The sequence below is a fragment of the Felis catus genome, chromosome F1 (genome assembly GCF_018350175.1).
Source record: "Felis catus isolate Fca126 chromosome F1, F.catus_Fca126_mat1.0, whole genome shotgun sequence".
NCBI classification, from domain to species: Eukaryota; Metazoa; Chordata; class Mammalia; order Carnivora; family Felidae; genus Felis; species Felis catus.
This window is the reverse complement of record NC_058384.1, coordinates 32,157,472-32,173,249: the sequence shown is the minus strand read 5'-3', so window position 1 is coordinate 32,173,249 and position 15,778 is coordinate 32,157,472. Positions and strand designations below refer to the sequence as shown.

General features: G+C 44.7%; 1 protein-coding gene across 6 annotated transcripts in view; it reads right to left on the bottom strand.

Annotated features, from left to right (window-relative positions):
• KCNH1 (potassium voltage-gated channel subfamily H member 1) overlaps positions 1–15,778 on the bottom strand; it is a 466,004-nt gene that overhangs the window by 102,176 nt on the left and 348,050 nt on the right. For all 6 annotated transcript variants that reach the window (XM_045048780.1, XM_045048781.1, XM_023248008.2 and 3 more), the window contains 2 exons: positions 14,175–14,374; positions 7,522–7,774 (listed from right to left, as the gene is read on the bottom strand). In XM_045048780.1, coding sequence (XP_044904715.1) covers positions 7,522–7,774; positions 14,175–14,374 — 453 coding nt within the window. The remainder of the gene's footprint in view (positions 1–7,521; positions 7,775–14,174; positions 14,375–15,778) is intronic.

Below are 15,778 nucleotides of genomic sequence, written 5' to 3'. Positions count from 1 at the left end.
AAAATGAATGTTAAAACAAATTTTAAAAAGAAGACTTGAAAGACACATACATATATGCAGAAAATGAAAATCTCTTATAGCCTCACAGACTAAAGACATCAACTATGACATGTGAGTAGAGATGTTTGTGGGCTTTTATCTACAAATGTTTTCCCCCACATAGCTGAGATCATATTGCATTTAAAAATTATATTTTACTTACTTTGCTTATCATAAGGATTTCTAATACCACTTAAAATTCCTTGTGAACATTTTGAATAGCTACACTCCCATTTCTTTTAAAATGCTCTGCTATACTTGGTCATTTATAAAAATGCTCTCAGGGCACCTGGGTGGCTCAGTCAGTTGAGCATCTGACTTCACCTCGGGTCATGATCTCACAGTTCATAAGTTCGAGCCCCACATCGGGCTCTGTGCTGACAGCTCGGAGCCTGGAGCCTGCTTCGGATTCTGTGTCTCCCTCTCTCTCTGCCCCTCTCCCGTTCACACTCTGTCTCTCTCTCTTCCTTAAAAATAAATAAACATTAAAAAATGCTCTCTTTTGTTTATTTTAGTTTATTTTTCCTGTCTCTTTTGTTTATTTTTCCTATTTCCTATTCCTTCCCCTGAACCCTAAATCTCTGTCTAGAGCCCTGGCTTCTTTTCCTGGTTTCAGACCCACCTTTCCGAATAGCTGTTGAATACTCCAGTTGGTCTTTAAATGGGACAAATCAAAACCAAGCACATCACCTTTCTTGTGTCTTCCTCCTGACTTAATCTCCTCTGTTCCGGTGCTTTCTTCTCCCCACTCACTGTCAGAATCCCCTCCCTCACCTCCCTCTGGCTGTTCCCTGCATCCTATTCTATACAACCTTTCAGACTCTTCCTTCCAGAATGTCTCATCAATCTGTCCTTCCCATCAAAGGTTGCTAGATTTAGCAAAATAAAAACACAAGACACCCTATTAAAGTCTGAATTGCAGATAAATGGATAATTTTTTAGTATAAGTACATCCCATTCAATGTTTGAGAAATACACAAAAAATTACTCATCTATATAAAATCCAAGTTTGATTGGATGTCTGGTATTTGATTTGGCAACCTTACTTTTGACTCAGTTTCTATTGCCCATACCTTAACACCTCTCATCTCTACTTATAAGCCACAGTCACCCAATGCCCTCCCTATCTCTTTGTCTAGTTCATTAATCTGTACAAATCACAGCTCCAATGGTGTCATACTTTACCTATTGCCTTCAGTTATTCCCCACTGAGATTTAGAAATGTCCACTCTGATCTGCCTCTCCAGCCCCATGTCCCACTGCTGCCCCTCAGGGCTCTCAGCTCCCACTCCAATGCTGGTCCTGTGGTTATAAAATATACTCTCCACTTCCTGAGGCCTCAACTCACGCCATTCTTTCCATCTAGAATGTTCTACCTCATATGTCCAAATCCTGACTCCACCTTCACAGAACCATCATCCTAAATTGGGCCCTCCTCCCCTTGAATACAGATCATAAGATGTTTATTCTACCATTTTGGCAGGTCAAAAATAGTTCAACATTGGCAATTTCATATGCTTTAGGCTAATGTAATAAAAGCCCCTGCCATGTGCTTCCCTGCCTTACTACTTTCTACAATGTCATCCTCTGATCACATTCTACCAAAAACATCAAGCAGTGACTGCCTAAAGCTATGTTTCTCATGGTACAGGTCTTCTAACCACATGCAATGGAACCACCCAGAGGAGAGAGGGCTTGTGAACAATGCAGATTCCAAGACTCCATCCTAGAGCTGGGGAGGAGACAGGGAATCTTCACTGAGCACCAGAGTTCCAGCTGAGTCTTGTGTTCACTAAAGTTGAGAACCACTGGCCACATGTAAATTCTCCTCATTCTCCTCTCTTCACACTGGTCCCTGAATGTGCCTACATATATCCCCACCTCCAGTGACTCTCTAGACTTATGCTACTCTTCCCACTTCAAGCCACAGCCTACAAACACTCCTACTAGTCCTTTCAAGCCTAGTCAACTCCTGCCTCCTCCATGAATATGTACCTGTGTTACTGTCACTAATCATGCATTTGTCTCCCCAAGTAGAACAGAACATTCAACCAAGACAAGGATTTTCTCTACACCACCCATCTTGCAAAGAGACTAACACCCCGTTATGCTGTGATAGTTGCTAACATGCCACATTAATAGTCAACCAAGGTCAGTGGACACAAAGAAACTAAGCAAAGATGAGTGTCTTCTAAACTAGGAATCATGAGAAGGGGGTGTTCATTAAAAAAAAAAAAAGATTGCATCATGAAAAAGCATTTACAACTTTATGTGCACATTTAAGGAGAATCTACATGTAAATCCTAGTTCAATAGTGACAGGACCGCAAGTAGCAAGTTAACTCAGAGTGTCTGATAAGCCACAGCCTGTCAATCTTCCTCATGGCTGCTCCCCTTCCTTGAGCAGGCTCTGACCCATCCAGAAGTCGAAAAGAGTTTCTACTAGTTGAGAGCCATGCCTAGATCTATTCTAAAAGGTACTATAAACTCAGTGAAATAAACCCTTCATCTTTCATCCTCCTCTGGCTCTGCTGCCTGTCCATGCAGTGCCAGAACCGATTCCCTCCCACCACCTCCCACAGCCCAGAGGCCATCCCTTCCCTAATACCTCTGGGCTCTGGCTCTTCTCCACATCTCCCTTCTACCACCATACGTAGGCCCTCATCGTTTCTCGGCCAAGTGTCCTAGCTAACCTCCATGCCTCTGTATTTGTGGAACCCAAATCTTTACGGAAACTCTTTCTGAGTGCTTCAACCCCACAAGATAAAATCCAGACCCTTATTCTGGACCATGGGACCCTTCACATCCCACTCTCTAACTGCCTTTCAGTTCAGTTCAATTCAACTCAACTCAACTCAATTCAATTCAATTCCACAAACAGCCCTTGGTACCTTCCATATGCTGAGCCAAGCTACAGATATGACATCAAAGGATATCAGCTCACAAGAAGGACAAATGAGTAAACATGCAATTGATGCAGTGTGATGGGAATAGGAGAAGCACAGGAGGCCTTGGAGACTTTATCAATTAGTGGCAGAACTCCTGCAGGGAATTAGTGCAGAACCAGGACTATAGCTAAATCTCCAGTTCCAGGGTTCTCTCCCCAACTCAGTGCAGTCTGGCCAAAGAGATTCTGTCTTGCCCAGGAGAATGAAAAACCACCAAACCAAAACAAAAAGAAGAGACACGAGATGATCCATGGTTAAAATACAAATTAAGTATTAAAATGCAAAACCCATAGAAGTTACTGTAGGGACACTAAATCACAGTGAAACAAAATCATTTAAACACTGCATTTTAAGATGGAAACACAGGGAGATGGATCACACTCAAGCAGAGCCCTGATGAAAGTCTATGACTCATCTCCTTTGGTCAAGTAACACGGATCGGAGATAACAACTTCCCTGCAGGTGCTTGGGCATTTCCACTGCTTGGGCTGGGGCAAAATGGTTACCTATACCTTTCTATTCTGATATCTATGAAAAATGAGATGAAAATTACTTTAAAAATATAATGAATAAAATGTACATGTGAAAAGCTTGAATTTATTTCAGAGAATGAAGAAAGTAAATTTGAGAACACATTTATGATTTCCAAGAGAATTCTGAGAGAAGAGTGGGAAGGTGTCCTCTCAAACGTAAGGCAGAGAACATCGGAGGAAAAGGAGATTCTAAGACATTATCCAGTATATTCTCTGCCCACAGGGGACGGCAAGCCTTTCAATCCACAAGAGCTATTGTCTACGTTTGTGTTTTTAAACTGCAGGCTTTGGAGTCAGTTAAGAAAGCAATTCAGTGAGTCACGACGTCAATTTCCTTTTAAATGAAAGAGAATGGAATCTAATAGAAAACACCAGGTTGCATCTCATGCAGCAAGAGTAAGCACTGAGCTTGATGTATAACTGTGTGTATGTGTGTGTGTGTGTGTGTGTGTGTTCGCTGACGACACAATACACCATTTCATATGGTGAGATGAATCAAGAAAGTCTGATGAACACTCTTCTAGAAAACTCTTCTAGGGTTCTGTATTTAGCACATACTAAACATACTCAGGGATACTGACCCTTTTCCTCATTCTCATGCTAAAATTAAACAGAGAATATTAGAGCTGGAAGGAAGAAACAAATTAACAGCATGCAAATGAGTGAACTGATAACAAGACAGTAGAGACAACTGAATGAGACAGAGGAGCTTTGGGCTTTTTCTAAAGGCTTCCGCTTCATGATAACTAAGGATTCCTGGCTATTTCTTTTCCTTGTGGGAGCACTAGATACGGTACCTGCGCAATAATTACTTGTCCAGTGATCCTTTAGAAGTGGTAACACTTATCAAGCAGCGTGACTGTTGCCTTTTCAATAATGTCAGTCTCCTGCATTTATAGAAGCTCCTTGAAGGCTGGGCTAATGTGTGGTCCACTGATAACCCCAATTCTATGACAGTGCCTGGTAAGTAGTAGGTGTTCAATAAATTGTGGTTGGATTGCACTAAAATGCATCCAAAGGCAATCAAGATCTGGTTCTAGTAACCATTTGTCACCTGAACCCCCTTTGCAAGAAAAAATCAAGTTCAGTAAATTGAGCAAAAGATATCCTAATTGGGAAAAAACAACAATAACAACAAAACTCTGAACTTAAGTTTCCAGGGAGCAAATCACTCTTGGCCCTGAGGTCAAGTAAGTTCAAAGGACTTGTCTCATGCCCTTGTATTAGAATAAGAGCCACTTGAAATATTACAGGCTTTTTTTAGGATGTCAAGTTTGGACCTACTTTTTGGATCTAATCTGGCTCCTGGGGACACAAAGAAGAAGCTTCTTCTAGTCTGGACAGCTTCAGGGCAACAACCACTCTGAATCTGAAGCTGCTGGGTTATTGCAGAGGTCCTGTCCACATTGCTAACTGAAGCAGGCAGGATGTCCAGAGGGCCAGAGACAGAGGGCTGAATTTGGAGAAGCTGTCAACTGACCAAGTAAGTCAACAGTGGAGCAAGGCCTGGTTTGCTTCCCTACAAGAATCCCCGGCTGAGGAGAAATGAGACCCAGCAGGGAAGTAGTCATTTGTCTTCCTCAACCCTCCGGTAGATCTTGTCTTATCTCCATGCCTCAGTGTCCAACCCCAACTCCGAATATGCAGCTGTTTGAGCTCATTAAGGATGCTCTGCTTAGGAGGATGAAAGGGGGATGGTGCTGGTCACCAGCATAGACTCCTTGGAAAGGCATATGGTGAGTTCTCACTGAGGGGGATCAGTGAAAGATGCCCTTAACTGAAGGATCAATTCAAATTCAAATTCAATTCCAATTACTACTCAAAGGAGAGCTCACTAGCCACTACTCTTCTTCTCAGCCAGGTGAATATCTCAACAGTGATTTCCAATAGAAAGTCCTCTCTATCCAGGACACAGATGAGTATTAAAAGAAGGGATAAATGGCCTCTCCCTGCTGCACTCCCCGAAGCAGTGGCCCTACCCTTTGTGTGTTCTGTTCCTATACACAATAAAATCTCAGCTTTCTGTGGATGAGGAAGGCAAGGAACAGAATAACCCTGTCTGCAGAGCAGGAATCCAGACCTTTATTTTAGCAAAAAAAAACCAGTTACAACTTTCACCCCACACCCAGTCTCTATCCCAGTCTCCCTCTGACCATCTGCCATCTCATGCTGAAGGAATATAAATCATCCTTGGGTTAACCTGAGCAGAATGTAATCAAGAGGGCAAGTTGGCTTGCGGCCAGAGGAGCAAGAGGAAGGCTGCATATCATGTATTCCAAAATCAAGCAGGAACAAAGTTTGAGCCATATATATATATTCTTAGATACTTAGTTTGTATTCTTAGTTTGAATCTCACGTCTAACATCCATGTAACCTAACCTCTCCCTGCCTCAGTTTCCTAAGAAATCATATGTAAAGGATTAAAGATGTCCACAATTCCTAGCAGTACCTGGCAATCTACATAAATTATTGTGAGGATTACAGTATTGCCAAATGGATCAGAGTACAGGTTTGGGGCTCAGAGGGACTCCAGGATGCTGTCTCCATAGACCTCATCCACTGTGAGGCCTTGGGAAAGTTCCCTAACCTCTCTGAGTTTTCACTGGCTCATCTACAAAATGGGGATAATGGGGCGCCTTGGGGGCTCAGTTGGTTAAGCGTCTGATTCTTGATCTAGCTCAGGTCGTGATCTCACAGTTCGTGGGATCGAGTCCCTAGTTTGGCTGTGCGCTGACAGAGTGGAGCCTGCTTCGGATTTTCTCTCTCAAATAAATAAACATGTTTTAAAAATGGGTATAATAAAATCACTTCGTAGGGTTACCATAAGGCTAAAATGAGAATACATATGTAAAATGCTTGCACAGACTAGATGACAGTAAATGATGGCTATTACTATGATGGCTTGTCCCTTTAGAGAGGTGGACATGTCCCCAGTAAAGAGCTGTTGTGTAGCTACCTCAGGCAATCAGATGAATCCTTCAAAGGCCACTGATGCTCAAAATGCCAAAATACCAACATGTCGCCCTATGACCCCATTCCTCCTCCCACATCCCCTAGTACAGTGGGTGGCACACAGGCTTCCTTGTCACCCAAGTGAGAAATCCCGCAGTCCCCATCCACTCTTCCCTCTCCCCCCACAGCAAACCCACCATCTGTTGATTCTACTTCTTAAATGAGTCAACTCCATTTGCTTCTCTGCACGTGCCCTCCACTACGTCAGTTCAGGGCCCCATCAACCTGCCCCTGGATAGCATGTCTCCAACCTCATCTTGCTGCCCCAGCCATCCCCCTTCAGTCACTCCCCAAGCAGCAATGACAGCCATCTTTCTACAGTTCAAATACAACTGTGCCTCTCTCCTGCTTTAAACCCCTTCGCTGGCTCCCTGAAATAAAGCCCAAGTCCCTTAACGTGGCTTCCAGAGCCTGCCATGATCTGCCCAGGGCTTAGCTCCCTCCCGGCCTCATCTCTCCCTGTGGCCCTTCTTGTTTTGTGTGCTCCAGCCACGCTGAAGGGGAAACACTGGCGATTCTACAAATGAATCATGCTCTCTCTCAACAGGGATGCTCTCTCTCTCTCTCTCAATACAGCATGAGTTTTCCCCTCTGCTTAGGACACTCCTTTGCCCCTTCTCCTCTCCAGTCTTTAGGTTTCAGCTTAGGTATCATTTCTTCCAGAAAGTCTTACTGACACTGGAACACTGAGTTGGGTACCTCTTGCACTGTATGCAGGTATCTGCTCATTTGTGCATCTCCTCTAGTAGCCTGGAAGCCCCTTGAAGACAAAACCCATTTTTGTCATTGAAATACTCCAAGTGCCTAAGACAGCAGCTGGCACAAAACAGGCACTGAAATATTTGTTTGTAGGATAGACGCTAGCCAACTGACCTTGCTCTGAGGAGCAATCTCTCCCTGGTTGAAGGTAGCAGTGGCACTGAGCTTTCCGGTAGCTTAAGCCCACCCTGGGCACCAGAGGTATATGTCCAGCAAAAGCAACACACTTACCTAGAATAGCCACCACCTCATCATCCTGGATCACCTCCAGGGAGCCGGAGACCACGAAGCAGAGGCTGTCAACACTCTCTCCTGCATGGTAGATAAGGTCCCCTGGGGCGCAGTGCACTGTCTGAAACTCCATGGCCAGTGCCCGCAGGCAGCCATCACTGGCCAACCGGAAAGCTGGGTGCTCCTTGAACACCTTGCGATTCAGGTGCACGCAGATGTCAGCTCTCATGTCCTTGGGGCAGATCTGCAGAACCTGGCCGGGCACAGGAACAAACAGAGTCAGGGTCCTCACTGTGGTCTCCATCCCATTGCCTCTCAGGACTCCAGGGGCGGAAGTAACCCCCACCGGGCTAGACTGCCCTCTTCAATGCACTGGTGGACAGGACAGCCACAGTCCCTATGCTCATGGAGCTTACATTCTTGTGGGAGAGATAAGCAGTGACCACAAAAATCCGTGCTAAATGCTCAGAAGGGCTGGAGAGTCAGGGCTAGGAGTACATGGGACTCTCTCTCTCTCTCTTTTTTTTTTTTAATTTAATTTTATTTAAAAACATTTTTTAATGTTTACTTTTGAGAGAGAGAGACAGAGTGTGAGTGGGAGAGGGGCAGAGAGAGAGGGAGAAACAGAATCCAAAGCAGGCTCCAGGCTCTGAGCTGTCAGCACAGAGCCCGACACAGGGCTCGAACTCATAGACCGCGAGATCATGACCTGAGCCAAAGTCAGATACTTAACTGACTGAGCCACCCAGGCACCCCTATATGGGACTCTTTAGATCCATATTTGGGGAAGGCTTCTCTGAGGAGGGGGCATTTAAGCTGATACCTGCAACATATGTCAGAGGGAACCATTTGAAAGAGAACATTTCAGCAGAAAGGCAAAGGCTGTGAGGGGACCCAAGCAATAACCGATGTGAAAGATGTGAAAATGTGAAAGGGAGGCAACTGGTAGGAGATGAGATTTCAGGAGAATGCCAAGTGTGCATGAAGAGACTTTAGATTATGAAAAGCCTTTGATTTAATTCTGAGTGTGGTGGGGACACACTGGAGGATTATTATGACACGCGGGGAGTGACAAGATGGAACTATATTTTAAGATGGAGATAGAGGGCCCTGACCAAGGGGTGGCAAGGATGGAGTTATGGAATTGTTAGGCCACTGCTGCAAGCATCCTGGTGAGAAGTGAGGAGACCCAAACTGGGGTGCTAGCTGGGAAGCCAGTGAGCAGTGGTCTAATTCAGAATGTATTTTTTTTTAATTTGTTTTAACATTTATTTTTGAGACAGAGAGAGACAGAGCATGAACAGGGGAGGGGCGGAGAGAGAGAGGGAGACACAGAATCTGAAACAGGCTCCAGGCTCTGAGCAGTCAGCACAGAGCCCGACATGGGGCTCAAACCCACGGACCGTGAGATCATGATCTGAGCCGAAGTCGGACGCTTAACTGACCGAGCCACCCAGGCGCCCCCAGAATGTATTTTGGAGACAGAACTGACACTACCGGACTGAATATGGGTGTGGCTTAGAGAAATAAAGTAATAATCAGTGAGCACTTAATGTGTGCCAGGCATTGCTAAGTGCTTTAAAGTCACTCATTTGTTTCATACTTATTTATTGAGCACTTATTATATGCCAAGAATCATTCTAGGCTCTGAGGATGTAGTGGTGAACAATACAGACAAAAATCCTTGCCCTTGTGTAACTTACCACCTGGTGAGAAGAGACAAATAATAACCAAATAAGTAAAATCCAGCAACGATGTTACATTTTTAAGTGTTACATGCACTTAGTAGCTAATTTAATCCTCACATAACCCTATGATGTGAGTGCAAGTATTATATCATCATACAGACAAGGAAACTGAGGCACAGGGGAGATAAATAATCTCCCCAAAGTTACATAGTTGGAAAATGGCAGAGCTGGGCTCTCTAACTAGGTAGTCTGAGTCCACAGCCTAGTTTAGATACTAACCACTCCTTATATCGCATAGCTGCCCAAACTAAATGCACTTGAAATTTGACTCTTAGTATCTATAAAGTCAAGACAAAAGGGGAACTATAAGAGGTCATATGGGTCTTCTCTTTTGAGAAAGGAAAAATTTTCAGCCTTTTCTAGGGGGAGAAATAGTTCCCTGGACCAAATTTTGTAAGTAACCACTGCATGGCCCCTTACATAGCAAGCATTAAGTAACACAATAGGATGCCTTCAAATGGACTTTTCCAGAAAAATTTAGGAGTGTTCTCTCTTTTTTTCTTTTTTCCTTTTCTTTAGGAGTGTTCTTAAAATAATCCTTTCTCCCATCCTAGCCTAGTGAACAAAGCTGGGGGCATAAAATCAAACACGTTCAGTGAAGACATTCCCTTGGGGTACCTGCACCCCTCCCTGCTTCCCTGCTTTCTCTGCACCCATGTGCCTCTGTGGCTGGCGCTCCCCTTGGAATCTGGAAATTTCTCAGCCTCCTTCAAAACTCTGTCCAAGTCTCACCATGCCCATGGCAATTTTGCTCATACCCCATCCTGTCAGGTGCCCCTGCATTCTGCATGGAAGTGAGGCAGTGGACAGAGGAGGTCAAACAGTTGAAATCCCAGCTCCTTCCCCTCCAAGTGACCTAACTGCTCTACCCTTCAGTTTCTCCCATAAAATGCATATTGGCTTGTGAGGATGAAATGAAATTACATCTACTGGTACATTTCCCCAGGGATAGTGCAGGACCCAGGAAGGGACTCCATACATGCTCTGTGCACCTCTTCCTTCTTGCTCTTGGGTGGCTGGATGCTGAGAAAGTAAGCAGGATCTCTGAGACAGGGACAGAGCACAGACTGAGGCAGAGGAAAATTCAGACTGCCAAGGCTTAGAATGAACGCTTGCTAAGTATTTCCCTCCTTGAGGCTCATTAAAAACAAGACTCCTGTTAAATGCAGATTTAATTTGGATCCTCTTTTCCCCAAGCAGAACACCAGGGAGTGAAGAACACTTGCATGTCATGTCAAAACTGTGCTCGGGAGTTCAAAGCCAAGATTTATTCTCCAGGTGACTTCACCTGTAAATATTTGGTTTCCCCTGGGCTGGGCTTTGCTGGCAGAGGCTGCAAGTGAAAGAGGCCTTGGAATGGAGACAATGTTTAATTCATGAGGACTGCTCCCGGAGCCACTGGAAAGCACGTGTGAGGAGGAGAGGGAGCCCAGGAGTAGAGAAATCCGGACAGTCGTGGCCATCAGATATCTCCATCATTCTTCTGTTGGTTCTACACTGGACAGGTTAGAGGGGTCCTAAATACTCCTCTCTGAGCTGAATGCTTCTCAGCTGGAGACCCCTTCCTGGGCACCTTCCTTTCTGTTTGGTCCTTAGGACACACCATCCCTGCTGGTTCCTGAGGGCCTCAAAGGCCAATGGGAAATGTCACCACGGAGGCTCATGGGACCTCCCCAGGCTGGACAGGACAGATACATGGTTGAGAGAACAGACTTTAAGGTCAGGTAGACGTGGATTCAATTCCTGACTTTAACATTTACTATCTGTGTGAACTTGAAGCAATACTTAGCTTCTTTTCCCAAGTCTTCATTTTTGAACCTGAGTAAGGAATTCTGAAGATTCCACGAGCTGGTGTGTGGAAAGTCCCGGTACAATGCCTGACACACACAAGTGCTCAGTGCATGTGAGCTCGCGTTTCTGATTTTGTTACCACAGCAGAACAACAGGTCAGCCTGAGAGAGCCTCTGAAGTCCAGAAGGTCATAGCCAAAGGGGCCTTAGAGGTTGGCCTTAGTATTAAAAGGCATCTAGTTTCATGCGTTACAGACATGGAAACTGAAGCTCAGAGGGACAGGCGACATGTTCACGGTCACCAGCTAATTACTGATCAAACTAGAGGAGCCCAGCACTGCCACCCTCCCACCCCCCACCCCCACATACCCCTAGACTTCTGTGGTCATCACTGACCATTCTGACTCAGGACGGAGGGGAGGGGAACCAGGGACAGTCCAGGGACAAGACTGGACCCCTCCCCAACAGTCGTCCACCAAAAGCCCCCGCCAGGAAGAGGGGGTACCCAGGCCAGGCTGGGCTCTGCAGTGAGTTGCCACAGTATTCCCTCTTCACCTAGAGCAGGACCTGCTGCAAATCCCAAAGCCTGCCAGGAAAGGGAGGTGGCAGGGAGGGGCAGGGCAAATGCTGACTAGGCGCCATCTCCCATGGGTAGCCACCCAGCCCAGCCCTGCAGTCGGGTGGGGAAGGGCTTCCTTCCAGACAACCAGATTTACAAAGCCATCCTGGCCCCTGGGAAAGGAGCCCCAGGGCTGAGAGATCAAAGTTCCTTTCTGCTCCATCAGCTGCCAGGCACCCACAGAACCTACGTGCCTCGTTGAATGAGGCAAAAACAACAGGCGCAGTTAGGGCAGGTGGTTGGCAAAGCCAGAGACTAAGACCCGCCCGGCTGATTCTCTGCCTAGGTGAGAAATGAGGGCAACTCCATCTGGACTCATCTTCTTATCCTTCTTCCCTCCAGTACAGTTTTAAATTAAAAAAAAAAAAAAAAAAAAAGTAATAGTAGGAAAAGCTTCCAAGTCAGACAAAAATTGGATTCAAATTCTGACTTTGCCATTGTTAACTCTACGACCAGAGGCAGTTAACAAGACTAATTGGGCCTCTGTGTCCTCATCTCTTGGGTAGAAATAACAGTAGGTCCCTCCCAGAGTTGCTGTAGAGCATAACTGACGCATGAATGCAGGGCCAGGCACATGGAAACCGTGGTAAATACTTGTTTGTTTGTTTTTTTAATGTTTATTTATTTTTGAGAGACAGACAGACAGAGCATGAGTGGGGGAGGGGCAGAGAGAGAGACAGAATCCGAAGCAGGCTCCAGGCTCTGAGCTGTCAGCACAGAGCCTGATGCAGGGCTCGAACTCACAAGCTGTGAGATCGTGACCTGAGCTGAAGTTGGACACTTAAGTGACTGAGCCACCCAGGCACCCCTCTTTTTTTTTTTTTTTTCTTAAAGGTAGGATTCCCTCCCAGCACAGAGCCCAACATGGGGCTTAAACTCATGACCCTGAGATCAAGGCCTGACCTGAGATCAAAAGTCGGATGCTTAGTCATCCGACTTAGGCTCAGGTTATGATCTCATGGTTCGTAGGTTTGAGCCCCACGTCAGGCTCTGTGCTGCCAGCTGAGAGCCTGGAGTCTGCTTCAGATTCTGTCTCCCTCTCTCTCTGCCCCTCCCCTGCTCATGCCCTGTCTCTCAAAAATGAATAAATGTTAAAAAAGATAATAAAAACAAACAAATAAAAAGAGTCGAATGCTTAACTAACTGAACTACCCGGGCGCCCCATTAAGTATCTGTTCTTAATGTGTGTTCAAGGCATGGTAGCTGGTGCTATGGTGGTATGCTTATTATGTTGCTGTTGTGATTATGGCAGATCTTCAACAAAACCGAACGATCATTCCTTTTAAGTTGGAATCTGTTCAATTGAGTTCAAGGTTTCCTTTCAAACGGTCAACTCTCAACTAACTATTCTAACGGAGGAAGAGCAGAAGCAAGGATAGCTGATCCAAAGCCAGTTGAATTTGGCTTTGAATGTGTTTTATTTCTGCAACAGCATTATACTTGTTTTTCTTATTCTAACAATGAAAGGAATCAGAATTCCCCAAGCCCTTAGAGATTGGCAGTAAAAAGAGAAGTGTGGTTGAAAACACTGAGAAGCAGAGAAAAATGGACATAGGATTACATTTTTGCTTATAGAAAATATACACAGGAGATAATTCCTAAATGAATAGAAACCCACCGTACCTTTTCTGTATTCTTCCCAGCCACGAAATTTTCTTCACTTTATTGAAATACATCTAGAATCATGCAACTCGTAGAGAAAAATAGGGATTTACTGCTGTTTCCATTTTCCAGATAGGAAAACAGATACCTTAGCCTTAGAGAGATGTCTGATGTTCTGCTCAAGCCAACGACGACTAAGGCGCAAGCCCTTCGTAAGTATTCCCCAGACTCATCTGATGAATAGGATCACCTGGGCACTTGTTAAAGATGCAGATTTCTCCTCAAACCTTCCCCTCCACCAAATTCTGATTTCATACATCTGGGATAGAGGCTGGGAATCTGTTTTTAATGACCACGAATCACCGGATTCTCATCAGAGCTGAGACTGCAGTGAGGCAACAGTCTCGAGCTAAAAACTCAGTAATCAAGATAAATTATAATTTAATACAATATCTCAAAAAATCAGAATTCATGCAAAAAAAATCCACGATGAACAAAATATCAAAAATTTGAATAAAGACAGAATCAGTGGCAGTGCTGTGCCATCTCGTAGCCCGAGGCTAAAGGAAAAGTAGTCACAACGATTACCTCACTCTGCATGGCCCTGAGTCTTATCATCATATAAGTTAGACTTCCAGTTCCTCTCTTATCTAAGAGATACATGCTGTCTTTCTAGTTTCTTAAATAAAGGCTCCGAATCTCTTAATTGCTGGTCTTTGAGCAAAGCTGAGCTGGAAGCTATCAAAACCTCTGGAGGTAGGATGTGGGAACCCCAAACTACCCAAATGAATTCTGATGCACAGCCAGGTTAGAGAACCACTGCTCTAGGAGTGCCTCAGGTCTCTCTGGAAAAGCCAACACACAGGGCCTACCTGAGCTTGTCACCCTCCTTACCTTCTCTGTGTCGATGCCTCTGGACATGGACCAGGTAGACACGATATAATCCATGACTCGCTCACTCAAGCCCTTTGGCACCTGGTAGAGCTTCAGGAAGTCTCGAACGCTGTTGAGCATCTCATGGTACCGGTTGGTGTTGGCGTACATCTGCTGGAAAATGGTCGTCACGTTCCCAAAGATGGTGGCATAGAGAAGTGCTGAAGCAGGAAGACAAGAGACAACACATGAGTGGTCCTTGAACCAGGACCCAAGAATGCTCAACTTGTCCAGAGCAGGCCAATGGCCAGAGCTGCCCCCCACCTAGGGCAGACTGTCCTGACCTTTGCAGAAGAACCTCAAAAAGTTTGAGCCATGCCTAAGGCCACCAGTCAAATATGTTATTCTGTATCAGCCCAATTCCTAACTTACTGGCAAGTAATCTTCTTCAAGCTCCTCTTGTGCCAAGTACTACGCTACCTGCCGAGGACAGGATGGTGAATGAAACATTTAGTCTTGGCTTTCACACAGGCAACAATGTAGTGCAAGGACAGACCCCGAATCCATCATCACAAACAAGTAAATAACAGCAAGTCTGCCAAGCGCAATGAAGGATGTTCTTTATAGCTTTGCTTCACACTTATTGTTAAGGTACATGTAAATATAATAATCCACTGTGATACGGCTCCTGGGGAAAATAGCACGGCTTTCACATGGCGAGAATAAAATCAGGTCTCCTCTGAGAAACAAGTACATACCATGTGCTCCTACTGCTCCCCCTACATTGGTGTCAGGAAAGAGGACCATTACATCATCACCAAACCCCACCTTCTACCTCTAACTCCCATTTGCCCTCGAAGGCTGAGCTCAAGTGCCACCACTTCCAGGAAGCCTCCCCATGAAGGTGACCATGACTCCCCAGGCATATTTCTACACAGCTGGAAATAGTATATAAACCATTTTGCAACTATATGCTTCTTTCTTTCCTTGTGCCTGTATGGGTTGCTTGAAGGCTGGACCCATCTTTTTCTTGCTATTGTATCCCCGGGAGCTACCACTATGCCAGTACCCGATAAGTATCTGTCAAATTATTTTTTAAAACTTAATAAATACTTATTTGTGAAGTTCACACATGTTTTTGCTCTGCTTTTTTAAAAAAATTGAGTTATTGTTGACATATAATAAACTGGACATTTAAAGTATACAATCTGATAAGTTTTGACGTATGTATACACCCATAAAACCATCACCACAATCAAATTAGTGAACATTTCCATCACTTCCCAAAAAGTTGGGTCATGGACCTTTATAATCCTTCCCATTCCCAAATGATTGCTGATATTTTCTGTCACGATAAATTAGCTTGCATTCTCAAGAATTTTCTATAAACGTTATCATACAATATATACTCTTTTTAAACATTTTATTTAGATATAATTCATAACCCTAAAATACACCCACTTAAAGAATACAATTCAATGGCTGTTATTTACAGAGTTGTGCAATCACTATATCTATGTTTAGAATATTTTCATCCCCCTCCCAAAGAAACGCCATACCCATTATCAGTCATTCCACATTTCCCTCCCAATCCGCTAGCCCTAGACAACCAGTAATCTGCTTTC